This window comes from Aotus nancymaae, unplaced genomic scaffold, assembly GCF_030222135.1.
Source record: "Aotus nancymaae isolate 86718 unplaced genomic scaffold, 86718_ANA_hifiasm-v0.15.2.pri h1tg000006l, whole genome shotgun sequence".
NCBI classification, from domain to species: Eukaryota; Metazoa; Chordata; class Mammalia; order Primates; family Aotidae; genus Aotus; species Aotus nancymaae.
Window position 1 is genome coordinate 47,321,288 of NW_026988417.1, and position 19,564 is coordinate 47,340,851.

The following is a 19,564-nucleotide window of genomic DNA, read 5'->3' on the forward strand; positions in this document are numbered from 1 at the left end:
TTTCCATGTGACACTTTTTCTTAAGAGGAGCTCGTGAATAACTACTTAAATATTACCGTTGGCTAGAATTTTAAGCATTTGGTGAGAGTTGTAAAAAATATATACTTTAAACTTTCAGAGAATAAAAATTTAAGACCCACTCTCTTAGAAGTTATTATTAATAAATTATTTTGTGGTTCTAATCTCATTAAAAAAAATTTCAAGACTAAGATTGATATGTGGGACCCAGCTGCAAAATTCAAACCAGCTCCATGCAGCTGCACTCTGGTTCCTCTAATTCATCTAACAGCTCTTAGTGTGTTCTATAAGTGGCAATAGAAAAGGCACAGCAGATGTGCAAGATGGCTTCTGAAATCTAAAGTGAGACAGATGGTTCTGTTTGATTGACAGCATGAGGAGCACTGTAGCAAGGGTCACCTCCTGTGGAGGGTTTTTTTTTTTTCTCCTTGCTTCTGCCTGAAAATGAAACTGTCATACAAGAAAGAAAAGCAAGGGATGGCTATTCAGAAAGCCTTTTTTTCCTTCAAATATTTGTTGTAGTGAAATTATAGTCACCAAATGTGGAAAAAACTCTCCTCCTCTAACCTTTGACTAAGAGCTGACTCTGCATATTTAAAGACAGATTGGTGTTTGAATGCAATATTCAGAATACTGGAGATAGACTTGGAATTAAGGCAAAAACAAAAATAATATAATCCACACAACAGCACTGATTAGAACTGGAATAGTGATCATTGAAAGCCCAATTTTCCCCTTAAAACTAAACTTTGGTTTTAAATTTTAATTACAAAGTTAGACAAACTATTTGCAATAGTTTACCAGGAGTTGTTCTAAATTAACAGTCTAGGCTATATCACTTTTATGCTTACCTCTCTCTCTCTTTTTCAAACTCCTTTCTAGTACTTTAAATCTTCAAGAAAAACAAACAAACACCTGAGAGTTCATCACCTTACTCAGAACAGCGCAATATTTAAAACTTACGAAAAAACAAACAAACGAACAAACAAAACCTCACAAACCAAGTCCTAGATACTGTTAGGTGCTTTAAAACTTGTAACTTTATATGATTTAGAATCTCAGAGATATTAATAGATTCTTCTTAGGTTCATATTAATACTGACCCATGGGCTCCATGATTTTATTGATGATTCTCTTCATCTCTTCTGCTGAAAAAAGGAAAGCAAGCACAAAATATGCCTCAAAAGGATAGTCCATATATTCAGATACATTCTGGTACTGCAGGATTCCTGAAGTCCTCTTAAATAATTTCTAGAAGAGGCTGGGCATGGTGGCTCACGCCTGTAATCTTAGCACTTTGGGAGGCCGAGGCGGGTGGATCACGAGGTCAGGAGTTCGAGACCAGTCTGGCCAACATAGTGAAACCCCGTCTCTACTAAAAATACAAAAAATTAGCTGAGTGTGGTGGTATGCACCTATAATCCCAGCTACTTGGGAGGCTGAGGCAGGAGAATCGCGTGAACCCAGGAAGCCGAGGTTGCAGTGAGCTGAGATCACACCATTGCACTCCACCACAGGCAACAGTGCGAGACTCCATCTAAAAAAGAAAAAAGAAAAAAATATTTCTAGAAGAAGTTCACACAATGCAAGATTTCTCTGTAGACAAGACTCAGAGATTGGCAATGTGTTTGCAAGAAGTAGCTGGGAGGTAATTGTCTTGAAACTTCATTTGCGTGAAACTATGCTTTTTTTGGAGTGACCTGCAAAACCTGCCAGGGAATTTACATTTCTTGGTAAGCCTGCTTTTTGGAGGGTCTTTAAGAAGTGTTGCACTTTGATAAAGGTCTGAAAACTATAGTGGATCTTACATATGAAAAAATCTTCACTCCTGAGGCTCATGAACTACACTAGCTTCTGACAATGTGGACAGACCTGTCTCAGTTCTTGTCAAATTCTCAAATCCCTACTCTAGTGGCTAGGAGGAAATCAAACTGTTGCATTAGCCAGCAGCTCAGAACCCCCAGGGTCCCAACATTACTTTTCCTTTCATTTCCCATCACCTCTGTTTTAATGACAACAAAGCTTTTTGTGGCCAAGGTGTAAATTCATTGAGTATGAAATATTTACATTCCACTATCCAGTCAACATCATATTCTTTCAGCTCTCCCACATAGATAATCCACACATACCTGTTCTTTGGCATCATAGTGACTACCAGATCGTTTGATATTCTTAACTTTATCCCTATCTGATTGTCTTCATTTCATCCCTACTCAACTTCAATTCCATTGCCCATAATGGAACCATTCTCTTGCAGCCATTCTTTTGCCAATATCCTCAACTACTTTGTCTTTCTATCATAAATGTATAAAGTGGCCTGTATTCTGTAACTTTCAGTACTGTCTTCCTCCTAGTCACACAGGATGAGTCAGTCCTTCTCTCATTTATGTCGATTTATCCACCTGTGCATCTCTCTCTCTCTCTCTCACTCTGTTTAGACATTCTATGCCAATATGTCCCAATCTTTTTTATATTGTGGCACATATGGAAAAATGCAGTTCACTAGAATAAACTGGAGGCAGCTGAAACATCTATATAGCACTTAGTTGATATATAGTAACTGCAATTAAAAATACCAAATGCAGAGGAAGATAATAAAAGATAATAAATACTGGCTTTTACTGAATAAATATTGAATTTTATAAGACTTTGAAATAGTATCTTTTAAAACTTGGGCTTGCTTCTCAAAATCCAACTTCTTACTATTTACTATTAGGCTTAAATTTGAAATGGTGGCAGGGACAGTGGCTCACACCCGTAATCTCAGCACTTTGGGAGGCCAAGGTGGGTGGATCACCTGAGGTCAGGAGTTTGAGATCAGCTTGATCAACATGGCAAAACCCTGCCTCTACTAAAAATACAAAAATTAGCTGGTGACACATACCTGTAATCCCAGCTACTAGGGAGGCTGAGGCAAGAGAATCCTTTGAACCCGGGAGGCAGAGTTTGCAGTGAGCTGAGATCATGCCATTGCACTCCAACCTGGGTGACAGAGCAACTCTCTTCCCACCGAAATAAAAGGGGGTGGAGAGGGGGCAAGATGGCCGAATAGGAACAGCTCCCAGCAAGACCAATGCAGAAAGTGTGTGATTTCTGCATTTCCAATTGAGGTACCCAGTTTATCTCCTTGGGATTGGTTAGGCAGTGCATCCAATCCATGGAGAACGAGCAGAAGGAGAGTAGGGTGTTGCTTCACCTGGGAAGTGTAAGGAGCTGGGGACCTCCCTCCTCCAGAAAAGGGAAGCCATGAGGGGCTGTAGTGCCCAGCCAGGTTACTATACTTTTTCCACAATTTTTGCAATCTGCAGATCAGGAGATTCCCACCAGAGCCCTGGGTTTCAAGCACAAAACTGGGAAGCTGTTTGGGCAGACACCAAGCTAGCTGCAGAAGTATTTTCTCATACCACAGTGGCACCTGGAACCCCAGCAAGACAGAACCGTTCACTTCCCTGGAAAGGAGGCTGAAGCCAGGGAGCCACACGGTCTCACTCAGCGGGTCCCACTCCCACAGAGCCCAGTAAGCTAAGAACCACTGGCTTGAAATTCTTGCTGCCAGCACAGCAGTCTGAAGTCAACGTGGGATGATAGAGCTTGATTCAGGGAGTGGCATCTGCCATTACTGAGGCTTTAGTAGGCGGTTTTCCCCTAACAATGATAAGAAGGCTGGGAGGTCTGTGCTGGGCTTGGCAAAGTGACTGGGGCCAGGCTGCTTCTCTAGACTTCTCCTCACTGGGCAGGGCATCTCCAAAGGAAAGGTAACAGCCCCAGTCAGGGACTTACACACAAAACCCTCATCTCCCTAGGACAGAGCACTTGGGGGAAAGTGGGGCTGTGGGTACAGCTTCAGCAGATTTACTAATTTCTGCCTGCCGGCTCTGAAGAGAGCAGCTGATCCTGACACAAAGGATTCTCCCAGCACAGTGCACCAGCTCTGCTAAGGGACAGACAGCATCCTCAAGTGGGTCCCTGATTCCTGTGCCTCCTGACTGGGAGAAACCTCCCAACAAGGGCTGACAGATACCTTATACAGAAGAGCTCCAGCTGACATCAGGCCAGTGCCCCTCAGGGATGAAGCTTCCGGAGGAAGGAGCAGGACACAAACAAATGGAAAAACTTTCCATGCTTATGGATAGGAAGAATCAATATTGTGAAAATGGCCAGACTGCCCAAGTAATTTATAGATTCAATGCTATTCTCATCAAGCTACCAGTGACTCTTCACAGAATTAGAAAAAACTACTTTAAATTTCATATGGAACCAAAAAAGAGCCCATATAACCAAGACTATTCTAAGCAAAAAGAACAAAGCTGGGGGCATCACACTACCTGACTTCAAACTATACTACAAGGCTGTAGTAATCAAAACAGCATGGTACTGGTACCAAAACACAGATATAAACCAATGGAATAGAAACCTCAGAAATAACACCACGCATCTAAAACCATCTGATCTTCAACAAATATGACAAAAACAAACAATGGGGAAACAGCACCTATTTAATATATAGTGCTGGGAAAACTGGCTTACTCAATGCAGAAAACAGAAACTGGACCCCTTCCTTACACCTTATACAAAAATTAACTCAAGATGGATTAAAGACTTAAATGTAAAAACCCAAAATCATAAAAACCTTAGAAGAAAACCTAGGCAATACCATTCAGGACATAGGCACGGGCAAAGACTTCATGACTAAAACACCGAAAGCAATTGCAACGAAAGCCAAAATTGACAAACGGAATCCAATCAATCTAAAGAGCTTCTGCACAGCAAAATAAACTATCATGAGTGAACAGGCAACCTACAGAATGGGAGAAAATTTCTGCAAGCTACCCATCTGACAAAGGTCTAATATCCAGAATCTACAAAGAACTTAAACAAATTTACAAGAAAAACAACCCCATCAAAAAGTCAGCAAAGGATATAAACAGACACTTCTCAAAAGAAGACATTTATTTATGCGGCCAACAAACATATGAAGAAAAGCTCATTATAATTGATCATTAGAGAAATGCAAATCAAAACCACAATGAGATACCATCTTACACCAGTCAGAATGGTGATTATTAAAAAGTCAGGAAACAACAGAGGCTGGTGAGATGTGGAGAAATAGGAACATTTTTACACTGTTGGTGGGAGTGTAAATTAGTTCAACCATGGTGGAAGACAGTGTGGTGATTCCCCAAGGATCTAGAACCAGAAATATCATTTGACCCAATACCATTACTGAGTATATACCCAAAGGATTATACATCATTCTACCATGAAGACACATGCATATGTATGTTTAATACAGCACTATTTGCAATAGCAAAGACATGGAACCAACCCAAATGCCCATCAATGATAGACTGGATAAAGAAAATATGGCACATAGGCCGGGCGCAGTGGCTCACGCCTGCAATTCCAGCACTTTGGGAGGCAGAGATGGGCGGATCACGAGGTCAAGAGATCAAGACCATCCTGGCCAACATGGTGAAACCCCATCTCTACTAAAAATACAAAAAAAATTAGCTGGGCTTGGTGGCACATGCCTGTAGTCTCAGCTACTTGGGAGGGTGAGGCAGAAGAATTGCTTGAACCTGGAAGGCAGAGGTTGCAGTGAGCCGAGGTCGCGCCACTGCACTCCAGCCTGGCACCTGGTGACGGAATGAGACTCTGTCTCAAAAAAAAAAAAAAAAAGAAAAGAAAATATGGCATATATATACCATGGAATACTATGCAGCCATAAAAAAGAATAAGTTCATGTCCTCTGCAGGGACATGGATGAAGCTGGAAACCATCATTCTCAGCAAACACAGGGACAGAAAACTAAACACCACATGTTCTCACTCATAAGTGGGAGTTGAACAACGAGAACACATGTACACAGGGAGGGGAACATCATACACTGGGGCCTGCTGGGGGTGGAGAGCAAGGGGAGGGAGAGCATTAGGACAAACACACAATCCATGTGGGGCGTAAAACCTAAATGGCAGGTTGATAAGTGCGGCAAACCACCATGGCACCTGTATACCTATGTAACAAATCTACATGTTCTCCACGTGTATCCCAGAATTTAAAGTAAAATTTAGAAAAAGAAATATTGTAATGCTTAAAAAAAAAATAGAAATGGCTATATATAGTTCCTTTTTAAAGTGATGATCTCTTTGAATTTATTTTTATTTTTATTTATGTTTAATTTTTTTAGAGAAGGTCTTGTTCTGTTGCCCAGGCTGGAGTGCAGTGGCATTATCATGGCTCACCGGAGCCTCAAATCCCTGGGCATAAGTGATCCTCTTGCTTCACACTCTCGATTAGCTAGGACTACAGGGGTGCCACAATGTCTGGCCTTTTTTTTTTCTTTCTTGTAGAGACGGAGTCTTGCTGTGTTGCCCAGGCTGGTCTCAAACTCCTGGCCTCGTGTGATCCTTCTGCTTTGGCTTTCCAAAGTACTCAGATAACAGGAGTGAGCCACTACACCTGGCCTTCTTTGAATTTTTGTTTTGTTTTGTTCTGAAGACATGGCCTCACTCTTGTTGCCCAGGAGTGTCTCCCGGGCTTAAGTGTTCCTCCCACCTCAGCCTCCTAAGTAGCTGGGACTACAGACAAGTACCATCATGCCTGGCTAACTTTTTGTATTTTTTGTAGAGATGGGGTTTTGCCATGTTGCCCACGCTAGTCTTGAACTCCTAAGCTTAAGGCTATCCACCTGCCTTGGCCTCCCAAAGTGCTGGGATTACAGGTGTGAGCCACTGAGCCCGGACTGAATTTTTAATAGTTTCCATTAACAAGCAATTTTGAATGCAATAACCATTCAGTATTTCCAATTGAAATTACAACAATGACTCTAAAACTTTTCTTTTTTTCAGATGGGATCTCACTCTGTTGCTCAGGCTGGAGTGCACCGGCACAATCATAGCTCATTGCAACCTTGAACTTCCGGGCTCAAGTGATCCTGTTGCCTCCACCTCCTGGATAGCTAGGACTACAGGCATGCACTACCACACCCAGCTTATTATTGTTATTATTATTTTAGAGATGGGGTCTTGCTATGTTGCCCAGGCTGGTCTCAAACTCCTGGACTCAAGCGATCCTCTTGCCTTGGCCAGGTGTGAACTACAGCACTGGCCTATTTTCTTTCATTAAGACATGTAACAGAAATGTCATGAATGACATTTCAGGTGAATTTTCAATTCATATGAACTTTTTTCTTTTAGACAGAGTCTCGTTCTGTTGCTAAGGCTGGAGTGCAATGACACAGTCATAGCTTACTCTAGCCTTGATCTCCTGGGCTGAAGTGGTCCTCCTACCTCAGCCTCCCAAGTAGCTGTGACTACAGGCATGCACCACTACATCTGGTTAATTTTTGTAATTTTATTAGAGACAGGGTTTTACAATGTTGCCCAGGTGGGTCTGGAACTCCTGGGCTCAAACCATCTGCCCACCTTGGCCTCCCAAAGTACTGGGACTTACAGGTATGAGCCCCTGTGCCTGGTCTGACTTTTTAATTTCAAATATGTCAAAATAATGATGGAACTGTAATTTGCATTGTGAGAGCAGAACCCCTGCAGCTGGTATGAACACCACAAAAAGGACATATCAACTCCAAAAGTCCAGACATGCCCAATTAATGTGAGGCTGAGATATGGAGTTGCTCCTTGGGGTTACTCCCTGGAACTGCACCTGCCGGGAGCCCCTGTGCTGACTACTTGTGCCCCCACTCTACTAGGTGCACCTTGGGATACCTGCCATGCATCCAGGGCATCTAACACATGAATATCTCCAGCAGCCCCATAGGCCCCTTGCCCATGATGGGCAGCAGCATGCTCTTTGGCTGAATTTTCTGAGATTTTAGTATGGAGAAAGAAGAGCTGAATTTTGCTTATCATTCTCATAACTTGTGGAGTACACAGAAATGCCATTAGACTTCGTTTTCCTCTAGTTCACCTCAGAGGAACCCAAAGAAGGTTGCTTATGATGCAGGAAACTGGAAACTAGCTCATGGGCTCTGCTCACAGACTACTGCAAAGGCTGAGGGAGTGAATCAATAGCTTGTGGCATATCTGTAACACATCCATGGGAATATTTGTTAAGAAATCCACCTTGTGCTATTAATTATCCCTTCTCCCGCTTTATTTTCACTCCTCCCTCCCTCCTTCCCTTCCTTCCTCCCTCCCTTCCTTCCCTCCCTTCTTTCTTTCTCTTTTTCTTTTCTTTCTTTCTCTCTCTTTCTTTCTTTCTCTTTCCTTCTTTCTTTCTTCTTTTCTTCTTTCTTACTTTCTGACAAGAGCCTCACTCTGTTGCCCAGGCTGGGGTGCAGTGATGCTATCTCAGCTCACTGCGACCTCTGCATCCTGGGTTCAAGCAATTCTCCTGCCTCAACCTCTGAGTTACTGGGATTACAGGTGCGCACCACCACACCTGGCTAATTTTTGTATTTTTAGTAGAGACGGGGTTTCGCCATGTTGGCCAGGCTGGTCCTGAACTCCTGATCTCAGGTGATCTGCCCACCTGGGATTATGGGCATGAGCTACTGTGTTCCACCTCTCTCCTATATTTTCAACTTTTCTCTTTACTGGCTTTTTCACTTTGCCAATTACAATTAAAAGTCTATAAAATTAAAAAACAAAAACACTGAGGTGATGAATATGCTACTCTGATTTGATTATTACACACCATATACACGTTTCAAAATATCATGCTGTACCCCATAAATATGTACAATTATGTCAGTTAAAATCATAAGAGAAAAAGCCCCAAAACAAAAAATAACCATCCATTTTTATTTTTTCCTCCAGTCACCACTCTGTCTTGCTTTCTCCAAACAGCTAAACTTCTAGAAAGAGTAATGTACACTTATTCTCACATTATCTCCAATCACTCTTTTCTCAACCCATTGTAATCTAGATTTTAATAAAACTACACTTGCAAAAGTTATAAATAACCTTCTTATTGCTGTATGTAATGGATAGTTCTCCATTCTTACCAGCATTTGATATAATCGACCATTTCTTCCTTCTTAGAAGATTATTTTCCTTTGGCTTCTATGACATTACATTTTAAACAATAAATATGTGTTGAACCAGATAGTCTGATGAACTAATAAAACACAATCTCTGCTCTAATGAAACATAAATAGAAATATGCTGAATGATAATTTATTGAATAATCATTGCTTGAATAATCGCTGAATAATGATCAATTATGGAAGTTCAAGAGTTAATCTGAAACTTTTTATTGACACTGAAATCAAGTAGAAATTCACTACATTTCTTTCATTTACATGAATTTATAAGTATAAATTATCCCCTTATAATTAGTTTTTTAAAAGTGATGTCTAATAAATGGAAATTTCTTATGGGGACATTTCAATAGATCTTAACTCAATGGAAGTATCATAAAGAGTGGTGATTTAATTTAATCCAGGTAGATTAATTTCTGATGATCTCACCATTCCAGATTAGAACACATGAGACTGAATTGGCTAATAAAGCCTGTAGCCCATCTCTAGCAAATGTGTATCAACTTCCAGTAAGTTTTTGGATCTTACCCAACTTATGTTTGAATTCTTTGATTGTTTCATTGCCCAAATTACCAAAGGACTCAATAACCTCTAAATGCCAGCACAAATGCAAAATGACAGTTTACTTGAATGTTTTGGAATCCTATTTGTTCCCGCAGAAAGAGCTCATACCCTTTTATCAACAGAAACCCAATTTATTGATTAATCTGAGAAATTAGGGGGCAGCAGAAAATATACTTATCAATCTATCACGTGCTATGTGTTAGGCCTGGCTCAGTAAGTATAAAGAATATGGTAAAACTGGATTCTGGAATCTTACAACCTAGTCAGAAAGCAAAGAAAAAGACTTTGCTTTAAGATCGGGTTGCAGTGGCTCATGCCTGTAACCCCAACACTTTGGGAGGCCAAAGTGGACAGATCACTTGAGGCCAGGAATTGGAGACCAGCCTGGTCAAGTGGTGAAACCCCCTCTCTACTACAAATAAAAAAATTAGCTGGGCATGGTGGTGTGCACTTGTAGTCCCAGCTACTCAGAATGCTGAGGCACAGAATTTCTTGAACCTGGGAGGCAGAGGTTGCAGTGAGCCAAGATGGCACCACTGTACTACAGCCTGGGCAACAGAGCAAGGCCCTGTCCAAAAAAAAAAAAAAAAAAGACTTTGCTTTAACATAAATCTCACCATCCAGAATGTCTTCTAATTTTTAAATTTTTATTTCTTCTAGAATGTCTTCTAATTTTCTTATTTTGTTTCTTCTCTCATAAAAATGCATTCAACAAATTCATTTAAGGAATATTTGTTGACTTCATATGATGATGTGCCAATCACTATGATGCTAAGCAAATATGGCTCCTACTGTCATAGACCTTTTTAGTGAAGAGAGAGATACAATACACAAACAAATCATTGTTTCTTATCATGACGAATACTATGAAAACAATAAGCAAGGTAACATGGAGAGTGACTGGGGTGCCATGTTAGTTGGGTGGTCAAGGAATGCCTCTCTGATGTGATGACATCAAGTGAAGTCTGAGACAAGAAGCCATGTTGAACATCTGGAAGAACAGTGTTCTAGAAGAGGGAACATCAATTGCAAAGGCCCTGGGTCCAGAAGGAACTTAGCATGTCCCAGGAACAAAATGAGTATTAGTTACCAATACTGATTACCTCAGGGATTTATTTGGTTCTATAAAGACTTACAAGCCAAGGTCTCTGTCCTAAAGGAGCTCTGTAACAGAGACAGACATAAGTAAGAAAGATCACAATGCAGTGCAGAAGTACATTGCAGTGACAGCAGTATGGATAAGCTAAGGACTAAGAAGGAAGACTGAGTAATTCTCTGAGGTGTGTTTCAGGGTAGGCATCACAAAGGTGGTGATGCAAAAGCAGCATTTTGAAATATCAATAGAATTGACAAAGCAGGAAATAGAGTTGTGCTGAGGGATCAACGCACAGAGAACACTGAGGGCAAAGACCTCCAGGCTGTTTCTTATTAGTGAACACTGCAATAGAAGAAAGTGATGCTCAAAAGGCACAGAGGTCAAGCCATCATGGACCTTATATTCTGTGCATGACTGGAGCTATCAAAAGACTCTAAGGAGGGCAACTCGGGGTTGCACTTGTTAATTATGTCTGCAGGAGAGTAAACGTGAAATGATAAAATGGCAAAGGGACTCAGAGATGAGAAACCTGAGAGGCTTTTAGGGGTTGATAAAATGAGTACGACTTGGATTGCCCACTGTTTAGTCACTAATAACTTCCAGTACCTGGTACTAATAAATACTTGAAGAAGGAATGTATGAAAATGAGTAGTGATTGGCTGGGTGTGGCAGCACCATGTCCGATAAGTGGAAGTCATGAGCCCCACATTAACAGACATTGAGCGCTTAAAACCGTTTTTAGATGTGTTGTTTTAATTCTAATAACCGTATACGCATTTACACTTTTCAGATGAGAAAATTCTTAGGCTCAGAGAGATCACGGTACTCTGACAGCGGTTCTAGAACTCGTCAGAAACTTGCCTCAAGAGGATGTGACAGATAACCAGGTACGTATGCTTAAAAATTACTTTCCACTACTTAGCCTACAGGGTCAAAGAATGAAATTATCTCATTTAAGACAAAATGTATAAAGTCGCTAACTCTCCAAAAAGGGACAACATAGGGTTCCAGAACGTTCCCGCCAGCCTGCCAAGGGAAGCCCAGAGAAGTGAGTCACAATAGCCCAAGACAAGCTTACCCCCAACCCTCCCCGTCACCCAGGGAGGGCGCGGGCGGGGTTCTTGGTCCGCCGCTGTCGCCTGCGCAGTCGCAGTGCGGCTCTTGAGCGCCGCGGCCTGGGAGAGAAGGGAGGGACAAATATACGCATGCGTCTATCCTGGGCCGCTAGCTCTTAGACCCCGCAGGGAGCTCTGACGTCATTTCCTGCCGTAGGTAGACACTGTCTCCGGGTCGCGGTCATTTAGATCCTCGGTCTGGGTGACTTCTTGCGGCTGTTCGCCCCCTCCCCCTCCCTGCGGTACCTTGCACTTTTCTCCCTCCCTGCCCCTCCCTAGTCCTTTTCGAGGCTTCTGCCCCTGATCGCTTGGGCTTGCTTCGCAGTCGCCAGCTGCTGTCGACAGGAGGTGGGTGAGGTGACGCAGACAGCCCCTAGTTGCCCTCCTCGTAGTTGCCCTCCGCTTATATCCTCACCACCTCTGCGGCCATCCGCGACTTTCGCACCTTCCGCCATTTTCCTGCCTGTGAGGGTGGATAGATCGCGCTCGGGTCTTGGCCTCCTTGGTGTCGGTGACCGCGGGGGCGACGGATTGCTTCTAGGGGTGTGAGCTGGGGAAGTTCGTGGTCACGGATGCCTGTGGGGTTGTTGCTCAGTCAGTAACGGCAGGTGGGAGACGGACACAGTGAGTGGAGGATGGAGTGCGGGAATCAGCGGTTATAGGCCGCTGGGGCTTCAATCCTTCTTTCTTTTGTATTAAGAGCTTTAAATGGTATTGTGTCAAGGGCCTTGTCTGCTCTGGCAGTTTTCCTGGTGTTTCTAGGAAGGATGCTGTTGTGGGAAATAAGAGAGTTTCATTTTTTTCGAATACGGTTGTAGGGTAGAAGTAGATTATTCAGCAGGCTCCATCCATCCATAAATTCAGCTTACCCTTTTTATTCTTTTTCTGGATCTAAGGGATTGGCATGTAGTAGGCCCTCATGGCTTATTGACTAAATGAATTAATTGTGTATGCCATTTCCTGTTTCCATGCAAATTGTTTTTAAAATGAGAATAATAATAATCTCGCTAAATATTATGTAAAATACAGTTACTTGATCTGTTGGTCTAAGTCCCAATATATGAGTTAAAAAAATAAATAAATAAAATTTACATTCTTGGAATTTTATGCCTTTTTTATATATACTTGGGGAGGAAGGAAATTTGGAGATACGGAGTTGGCTGTTAGCTTTACATCACAGGGTGAAGGATATGACGTCTTCGTTATTCTGTAATTTTGAAGTCCTCTTGTGGGAGAGGTTGAATGTTTCTGATGTTTATTTTGTTTTTTAATATGGAAACTCAGAAATGACTTGAGATTTTTTTCTCTTCTGTTTTGGGGAATTATCCTAATCATTGGGCATAGATTTGCGAAACGACCAAAACATAAGATAATGTTAAAGAAACAGTTTCAGGGGGAAAAAATACGTATATTATTTTATTGATTTTTTTTATATCTTGATATTAATAAAAAACAGTATAAACTTATAAAACCCTTATGCTTTTTCAATTAAGGAACTTAACCTGAATAGTGAATCAAATTAATTAATAGGTCTGTTACTTTTTCATCTAGCTATTTTTATGTGAAGTATTTAAGATATGGTAGTGTGTAGTAAATATTTGTTGATTGATTGCTATGTAGACTAGTAGTTTTAATATAGCCTACATCTTAATTTACTTTGACCTATCTAATGGTGGTTTCTAATACTTAATATGTGATGTTTTTGATACAGGAAAGATGAATGGGAGGGCTGATTTTCAAGAGCCGAGTGCAGAAGTTCCAAGACCAATTACCCGTAACTATCTATTAAGTATTTATAATTAGAAGCGCTTTCTATGTAAAGGAAATTTCACTGGCTTGAGTAACAGTGGCAGGTGGGCTGGCTTCATGGGCACGTGCAGACAGGCCCCCGTACTTGATTTCATGTTTCTACTCTTGAAATTCTGAATAATTTGGACAAGGAGTCCCACGTTTTTTTGTATTGTTTTGTTTTGCAATGGGCCCAGCACATTACGGTGCCAGTCCTGACGAGCAGATAATAGCATTAACTTCTGTTTGAAGTCAAAGTTTGTTAAAAGTGTGTAAATGGCTGGGCGCGGTGGCTCATGTAATCCCAGCACTTTGGGAGGCCAAGATGGGTGGATCACCTGAGGTCAGGAGTTGGAGACCAGTGTGGGCAACATGGTGAAACCCCGTCTCTACTAAAAATACAAAAAATTATCCTAGCATGGTGATTGATGGGTGCCTATAATCCCAGCTACTCGGGAGGCTGAAGCAGGAGAATCGCTTGAACCCGGGAGGCGGAGGTTGCAGTGAGACGAGATTGCGCCATTGTACTCCAGCCTGGGCAACAACGGTGAAACTGTCCAAAAAAAAAAAAGTATAAGCCAGTTGTTTTATTTTTTGAGTTAAAAAAAATGGTGTCTCTTGTTAATATTTAGGCTAAGATAATTTTTCAGACTTAGTTTTATTATGGGTAATTTAATGTTTTTTGATTTTCCTTGTAAAAAGACATAGGGCCTGATTACATTCCAACAGAGGAAGAAAGGAGACTCTTCGCAGAATGCAGTGATGAAAGCTTCTGGTTCAGATGTGAGTTCAGTTTTCTAATTAATGTAATTTAATCCAAAATTTGTACCTGAAATTTTGACCTGAATTTGAATCTGAAATTATAATAACTCCGTATAGAACAAATTGACAAACTTTTTGCATAGTGTGGTTGTTGTTAAAAGAGATTAAGGAAATAAAGGAATTGCATACATTTTAAAGTAATTATTTCCAGATTTTTGTAATCAAAACGATGAGGTACTTTTGTTGATAATAGTAATAGTTAGCATTTACTGTATGTACATAAGTTATATAAAAACAACCCAATAAGCTTGATAACTGTTATTACCCTCACTTTACAGGTGAGGGAATTGAGGTTTAGAGATGTTAAATGGCAACAACACTTAGTGTTACACAGGTGATAAATTACGATGTTTAGAGTTGAAACCAGGTCTGTCTGAAACAGATTTTACTCTTAATGCTTTTAACCGTTACATAATAACAGGTTAGTTCCCATTTTCTCATTGTGAAATGTTGTTATACTACCAGCTCTTGATTTCTGACTAGAAAGTTATATATATTTGTGTATATATGTCAAGATTTTATTTTTTAAAGACAGAGATTGTTGGAAGCAATACACAAAATATAATCTTAGTATTGAACAAAGAACTGGAAGAAAAGAAAAATAACAAAGAAAAAAGCGAAAAATAAAAGAAAATGAACAAAGAACTGGTATTGCTTTACTTGGAAACTGTAATCCTTTCAGGTAAGGTAATTATAACAAAAAAGGAGGATGGATTTTTGTTTTTTTGAGACGGAGTTTTGCTCTTGTAGTGCAGGCTGGAGTGCAGTGGTACAATCTCCGCTCACTGCAACCTCCACCTTCTGGGTTCAAGCAATTCTCCTGCTTCAGCCTCCCAGGTGGCTGGGATTACAGGTGTGTGCAACCATGCTCAGCAAATTTTTGTATTTTTAGTAGAGATGGGTTTTCACCTTGTTGACCAGGCTGGTCTCAAACTCTTGACCTCAGGTGATCCAGCCACCTCGGCCTCCCAAAGTGCTGGGATTACAGACGTGAGTCACCTCGCCCGGCAAATTTTTTTTTTTTAAAAGGCAACTTGGCTGGTCATGGTGCCTCATGCCTGTAATTGCAGCACTTTGGGAGGCCGAGGCAGGAGGATCGCTTGAGCCCAGGAGTTAAAGACCAGCCTGGGCAACATAGTGAAAGAGGCCTCATCTCTACCAAAAATGAAAGAAATTAGCTGGGTGTGGTGGTACACAGCTGTAGTTGCAACCACTTGGGAGGCTGAGGATAAGGCCGGAGGATCCCTTGAGCTGGGTAGATAGAGGCTGCTGCAGTGAGTTATGATCACATCACTGCATTCCAGCCTGGGTGACAGAGCCAGACCCTGTCTCAAAGAAAAAAGAAAAAGGAAAAAAGGGCAAGTTAAGCCATTAAGGAGGATGTACATTTTCATCAGTCAGCCTGATATGTATGCTTAAAATGTGCAAGATGTGCAAGGTACCTGTTGGGAAGATAAGTTTTATGAAAGGACAGTCTTTGTCCTGAAGTAGTTTTCTTTTTTCTTCTTTTTTTTTTTTTTTTTTTTTTTGTTTTTGAGAAGTGTCTCACTCTGTTGCCCAGGCTAGAGTGCAGTGGTACCATATCTGCTCACTGCAACATCCTTCTCCTGAGTTCAAGTGATTCTCCTGCCATAGTGTCTCGAGTAGCTGGGACTACAGGTGTGTGCCTCCATGCCTAGCTAATTTTTGTATTTTTAGTAGAGACGGGGTTTCACCATGTTGGCGAGGCTGATCTCAAACCCCTGACCTCGGTTGATGTGCCTGCCTTGGCCTCCCAAAGGGCTGGGATTATAGGTGTGAACCACCAGGTCCGGTCCTGAAGAAGGTTTATATATGGTGAGACAAAGCTATAATATGTGAAACAGAGATTAAGTGTGTAACCGAAGAAGACTTTTTAAGGAGATAAATTAAGTAGAATTGACTTACTGAAATTGAAACATTTGAATAACTTGAAATTTTAAAATTCAAAATTTTCTGAAAATTTTATTAAATTTCAATTTGTTAAAAATTGAAGCCTCTTTCAATTTTACAATTTTCTTTTTATGTAACGTAAGGTAGAATACCTGAGTTGGAAAGAGACCTTTATTTGTTAGGTAAACAATACTGGAATAACTTTATAGTAAGACTATAAGCCAGGCATGGTGGCTCACACCTGTAATCCCAACACCTTGGTTTGGTTTGGTTTTTGGTTTTGTAGATACTGGGTTTCTCCATGTTACCTAGGCTGATCTTGAACCCCTGGGCTCAAATGATCTGCCTGTCTTAGCCTCTCAGAATGGTGGGATTTCAAGCATGAGCCACTGCACCTGGCCCCAGCACTTTGGGTGTCTGAGGCAGGAAGATTGCCTGAGACCAGGAGTTTGAGATCAGCCTTGGCAACATGGTGTGGCCCTGTCTCTACCCTCCCCCTACAAAAGATTAATAATAAGTAGATAAATGAAGAGGAAAGGTGGAGTAGCATTTGGATGAAAGGAGTAGTGAACAAAGGCAGAGTTTGCAATAACTTGATCTCTGCTAGAGCCATGATCCTAAATTGATTGGAACAGAAGTCTTTCATTGAGGATAGAACATAAAACATAGTAATGAGTTCAAGATTTGATTCATTATATCGTTTAGGTTCTTGAGCGGGGGGGGGGTGATATGTAAGGTGTTTTTTAAGGAAGGTTAGTTAGTGTGCAAGATGGGTAGAAGGGTGAGAAATTGTATTTGGTGAAATTTTATGAGCTTTTGGCAGTAACCTTAGGCATATGTATGTAGTCATTGATGAGATAAAGTTGAAAATTGTATCATTTGGACTGGAAAAGATGAGCTGGCAATGAAAGACTTTTTTAAAGGACAAATAATAGGATTTTTTAAGAAGTTCAACTAAGGCGGAATGAAGGAATGGTAAGAGGAAAGAAATAGTTTTAAGATAACCAGCTTAGGAGACTCAATAATGATGATACTACTGAATAAAAGGTTCATTTAGAAGGAGTTCTTATTTGACAAGGGAAATGAGTTTAGTTCAGACATTTTGAATTCGTGGTGCAACATTCGATTGTGGAAGATTTGTAAGCAACTGGAGATAGAAACAAAATATAGATGAAAAATTAGGGTTTATTGTGGAGTTGTGTTGATGAATTCACCTCCAAATTAAGTGTAGAAATAAAAGCATAAAACTGTTAATAGTTTCTGCCATATGATTAATACTTAGGAATGATAGAATAAAGAATAAAGTTTGGGTAGTACCATGGATAAGGGAACAAGTGATGGTGGAAGAATCAACAGAGACCAGAAGCAGTTAGGAAGATAACACGAGCTCACATAGAATCTTTGTTATTTTATCCACCAATATTCAGAGACTTGCAGATGTTTCAAGCTAAAAAGAATCTGAGTAAGAATTAGGTGATGATGTCCATCTTAATTTATCATGACTATGCAGTTGAGAATAATTGTTTTAGATGCATAGTCATCGTAAATTAAGGACTTCTATAAAAGTTTCATGGCTCATAGAATGGGAATAATTTTTTTTTCTTTTTTTTTTTTGTGACTGGGTTTCACTCTTGTCATCCAGGCTGGAGTGCAATGGCATGATCTTGGCTCACTGCGACCTCCACCTCCTGGGTTCAAGCAGTTTTCCTGCCTCAGCCTTCTGAGTAGCTGGGATTACAGGTGCCTGCCACCATGCCCAGCTAATTTTTGTATTTTTAGTAGAGACGGATGTTGGCCAGGCTGGTCTTGAACTCCTGACCTCAGGTGATCCACCTGCCTCAGCCTCCCAAAGTGCTGGGATTACAGGTATGAAGTCACTGCGCCTGGCCAGAATGGGAGGAATTTCTTAGAGAACTTGGCTATATACTCTGGCTACAGTTTTTTTTTTTTTTTTCAATCTTTGACAATTGTATAGAGTAGATAGGATAAAATGATCTGTTTTCAAGTCTCAATGACACAGGATTAAGAAAAAGACAAGTGTGATAGAGAGGGTTTGGGATTGTTACAATGTTGGCCTAATGGCTAAACAGATGCTAAGGTGTCCAGATTTATTTCTGGCTGATAAATGTATGCTGTTGCACATGTTTAACATTCTAAATAGCTATGACAGGATTATGCCAAAAGTACATTAAAGAGCAGTGAACAATAACCAGGATGCCCATGTATACCAGACTCTTAATAGTGGAACATGTGGTGTATGAACAGTACAAAGCTAAGTAATTTCTTTGTGCATCTAAACAGATAAGTCACAAGTTGAAAAGACAAAAGCAGCCAAGCACAGTGGCTCACACCTGTAATCCCAGCACTTTGGGAGGCTGAGGCAGGCCAATCACCTGAGGTCAGGAGTTCGAGACCAGCCTGACCAATATGGTGAAACCCCATCTCTACTAAAACTATAAAAATTAGTGGGGCGTGGTGGCAGGCACCTGTAGTCCCAGCTGCTTGGGAGGCTGAGACAGGAGAATTGGTTGACCCCAGGAGGTGGATGTTGCAGTGAGCTGAGATCATGCCATTGCATTCCAGCCTGGGTGACAGATTGAGACTCTGTCTCAAAAATAAAAAATAAAAAAAAGAGTATGAACTCTGGGGCCTGATTGGCTGGATTCAAATACCAGCTCCACACATAGTAGCTGTGAGATTTTGGGCAAGTTCCTGAGGTCTGTGTGCCTCAGTTTCCTTATCTATAAAATAGGGATAACTGCCTAGGGATTAATGCAGTTTAATTGTCTAAGTGTTGGCTTTCTTTATTAAATAGCTATTAGTGTTCTTGTGATTAATGAAATAAAAATTTCTATTGACTACAGTTACGAATATAGAGTAACTTTTTGTTACTGTGAGGGGAGAAGAGTTCAAAGAATTGTAGGGGCTCTTGTACATATTGAATATAGTTTGGGACTGTGGTAATAATGTGTACTAGGTTTTGGTCAGCAGTGCTACTGATTTGCCTATGGAAACAGATTATTTAACAAAATAGTAGTTGCATACTGCAGTGGAAAAGGCCACTGACTAGGGGGAGTCAAGAGACTTGGGTTCTGATCCCAGCACTACCACAAACTAACCAGCTGTGTTGCTTTGAGCAAATGACTTGTCTTTTCTGGCTATCAGTGTACTCTGATTGGAATGAGGACTAGATAATCTCTGAAGCCTGTTTCAGTCTTACCATTGTCTTTTTCTATGACATAAAGTAGA

At 40.8% G+C, this 19,564-nt stretch overlaps 1 protein-coding gene and 1 long non-coding RNA gene across 8 annotated transcripts in view; one reads left to right on the forward strand and one right to left on the reverse strand.

Annotated features, from left to right (window-relative positions):
- Positions 1 to 1,040: 1,040 nt before the first annotated feature.
- On the reverse strand, positions 1,041 to 10,347 carry LOC135270811 (uncharacterized). The gene is made up of 3 exons (XR_010338959.1): positions 10,201 to 10,347; positions 7,945 to 8,060; positions 1,041 to 1,555 (listed from the first exon to the last, which is right to left on the reverse strand). It is a non-coding gene; the product is annotated as an uncharacterized LOC135270811 (long non-coding RNA).
- A 1,609-nt stretch (positions 10,348 to 11,956) lies between these two features.
- The window catches only part of OCIAD1 (OCIA domain containing 1), a 29,535-nt gene continuing 21,927 nt past the window's right edge, over positions 11,957 to 19,564 (forward strand). For 2 of the 7 annotated variants that reach the window (XM_012441075.3, XM_012441073.3), the window contains exons 1-3: positions 11,958 to 12,142; positions 13,506 to 13,568; positions 14,285 to 14,365. In XM_012441075.3, the coding sequence (XP_012296498.1) occupies positions 13,511 to 13,568; positions 14,285 to 14,365 (139 nt within the window). In that variant the 5' untranslated portion in view covers positions 11,958 to 12,142; positions 13,506 to 13,510. Of the gene's footprint in view, positions 12,143 to 12,308; positions 12,419 to 13,505; positions 13,569 to 14,278; positions 14,366 to 14,939; positions 15,087 to 19,564 lie in introns of those variants that run through there. The other 5 variants (XM_012441071.2, XM_012441068.3, XM_012441069.3 and 2 more) reach the window with 5 other exon arrangements.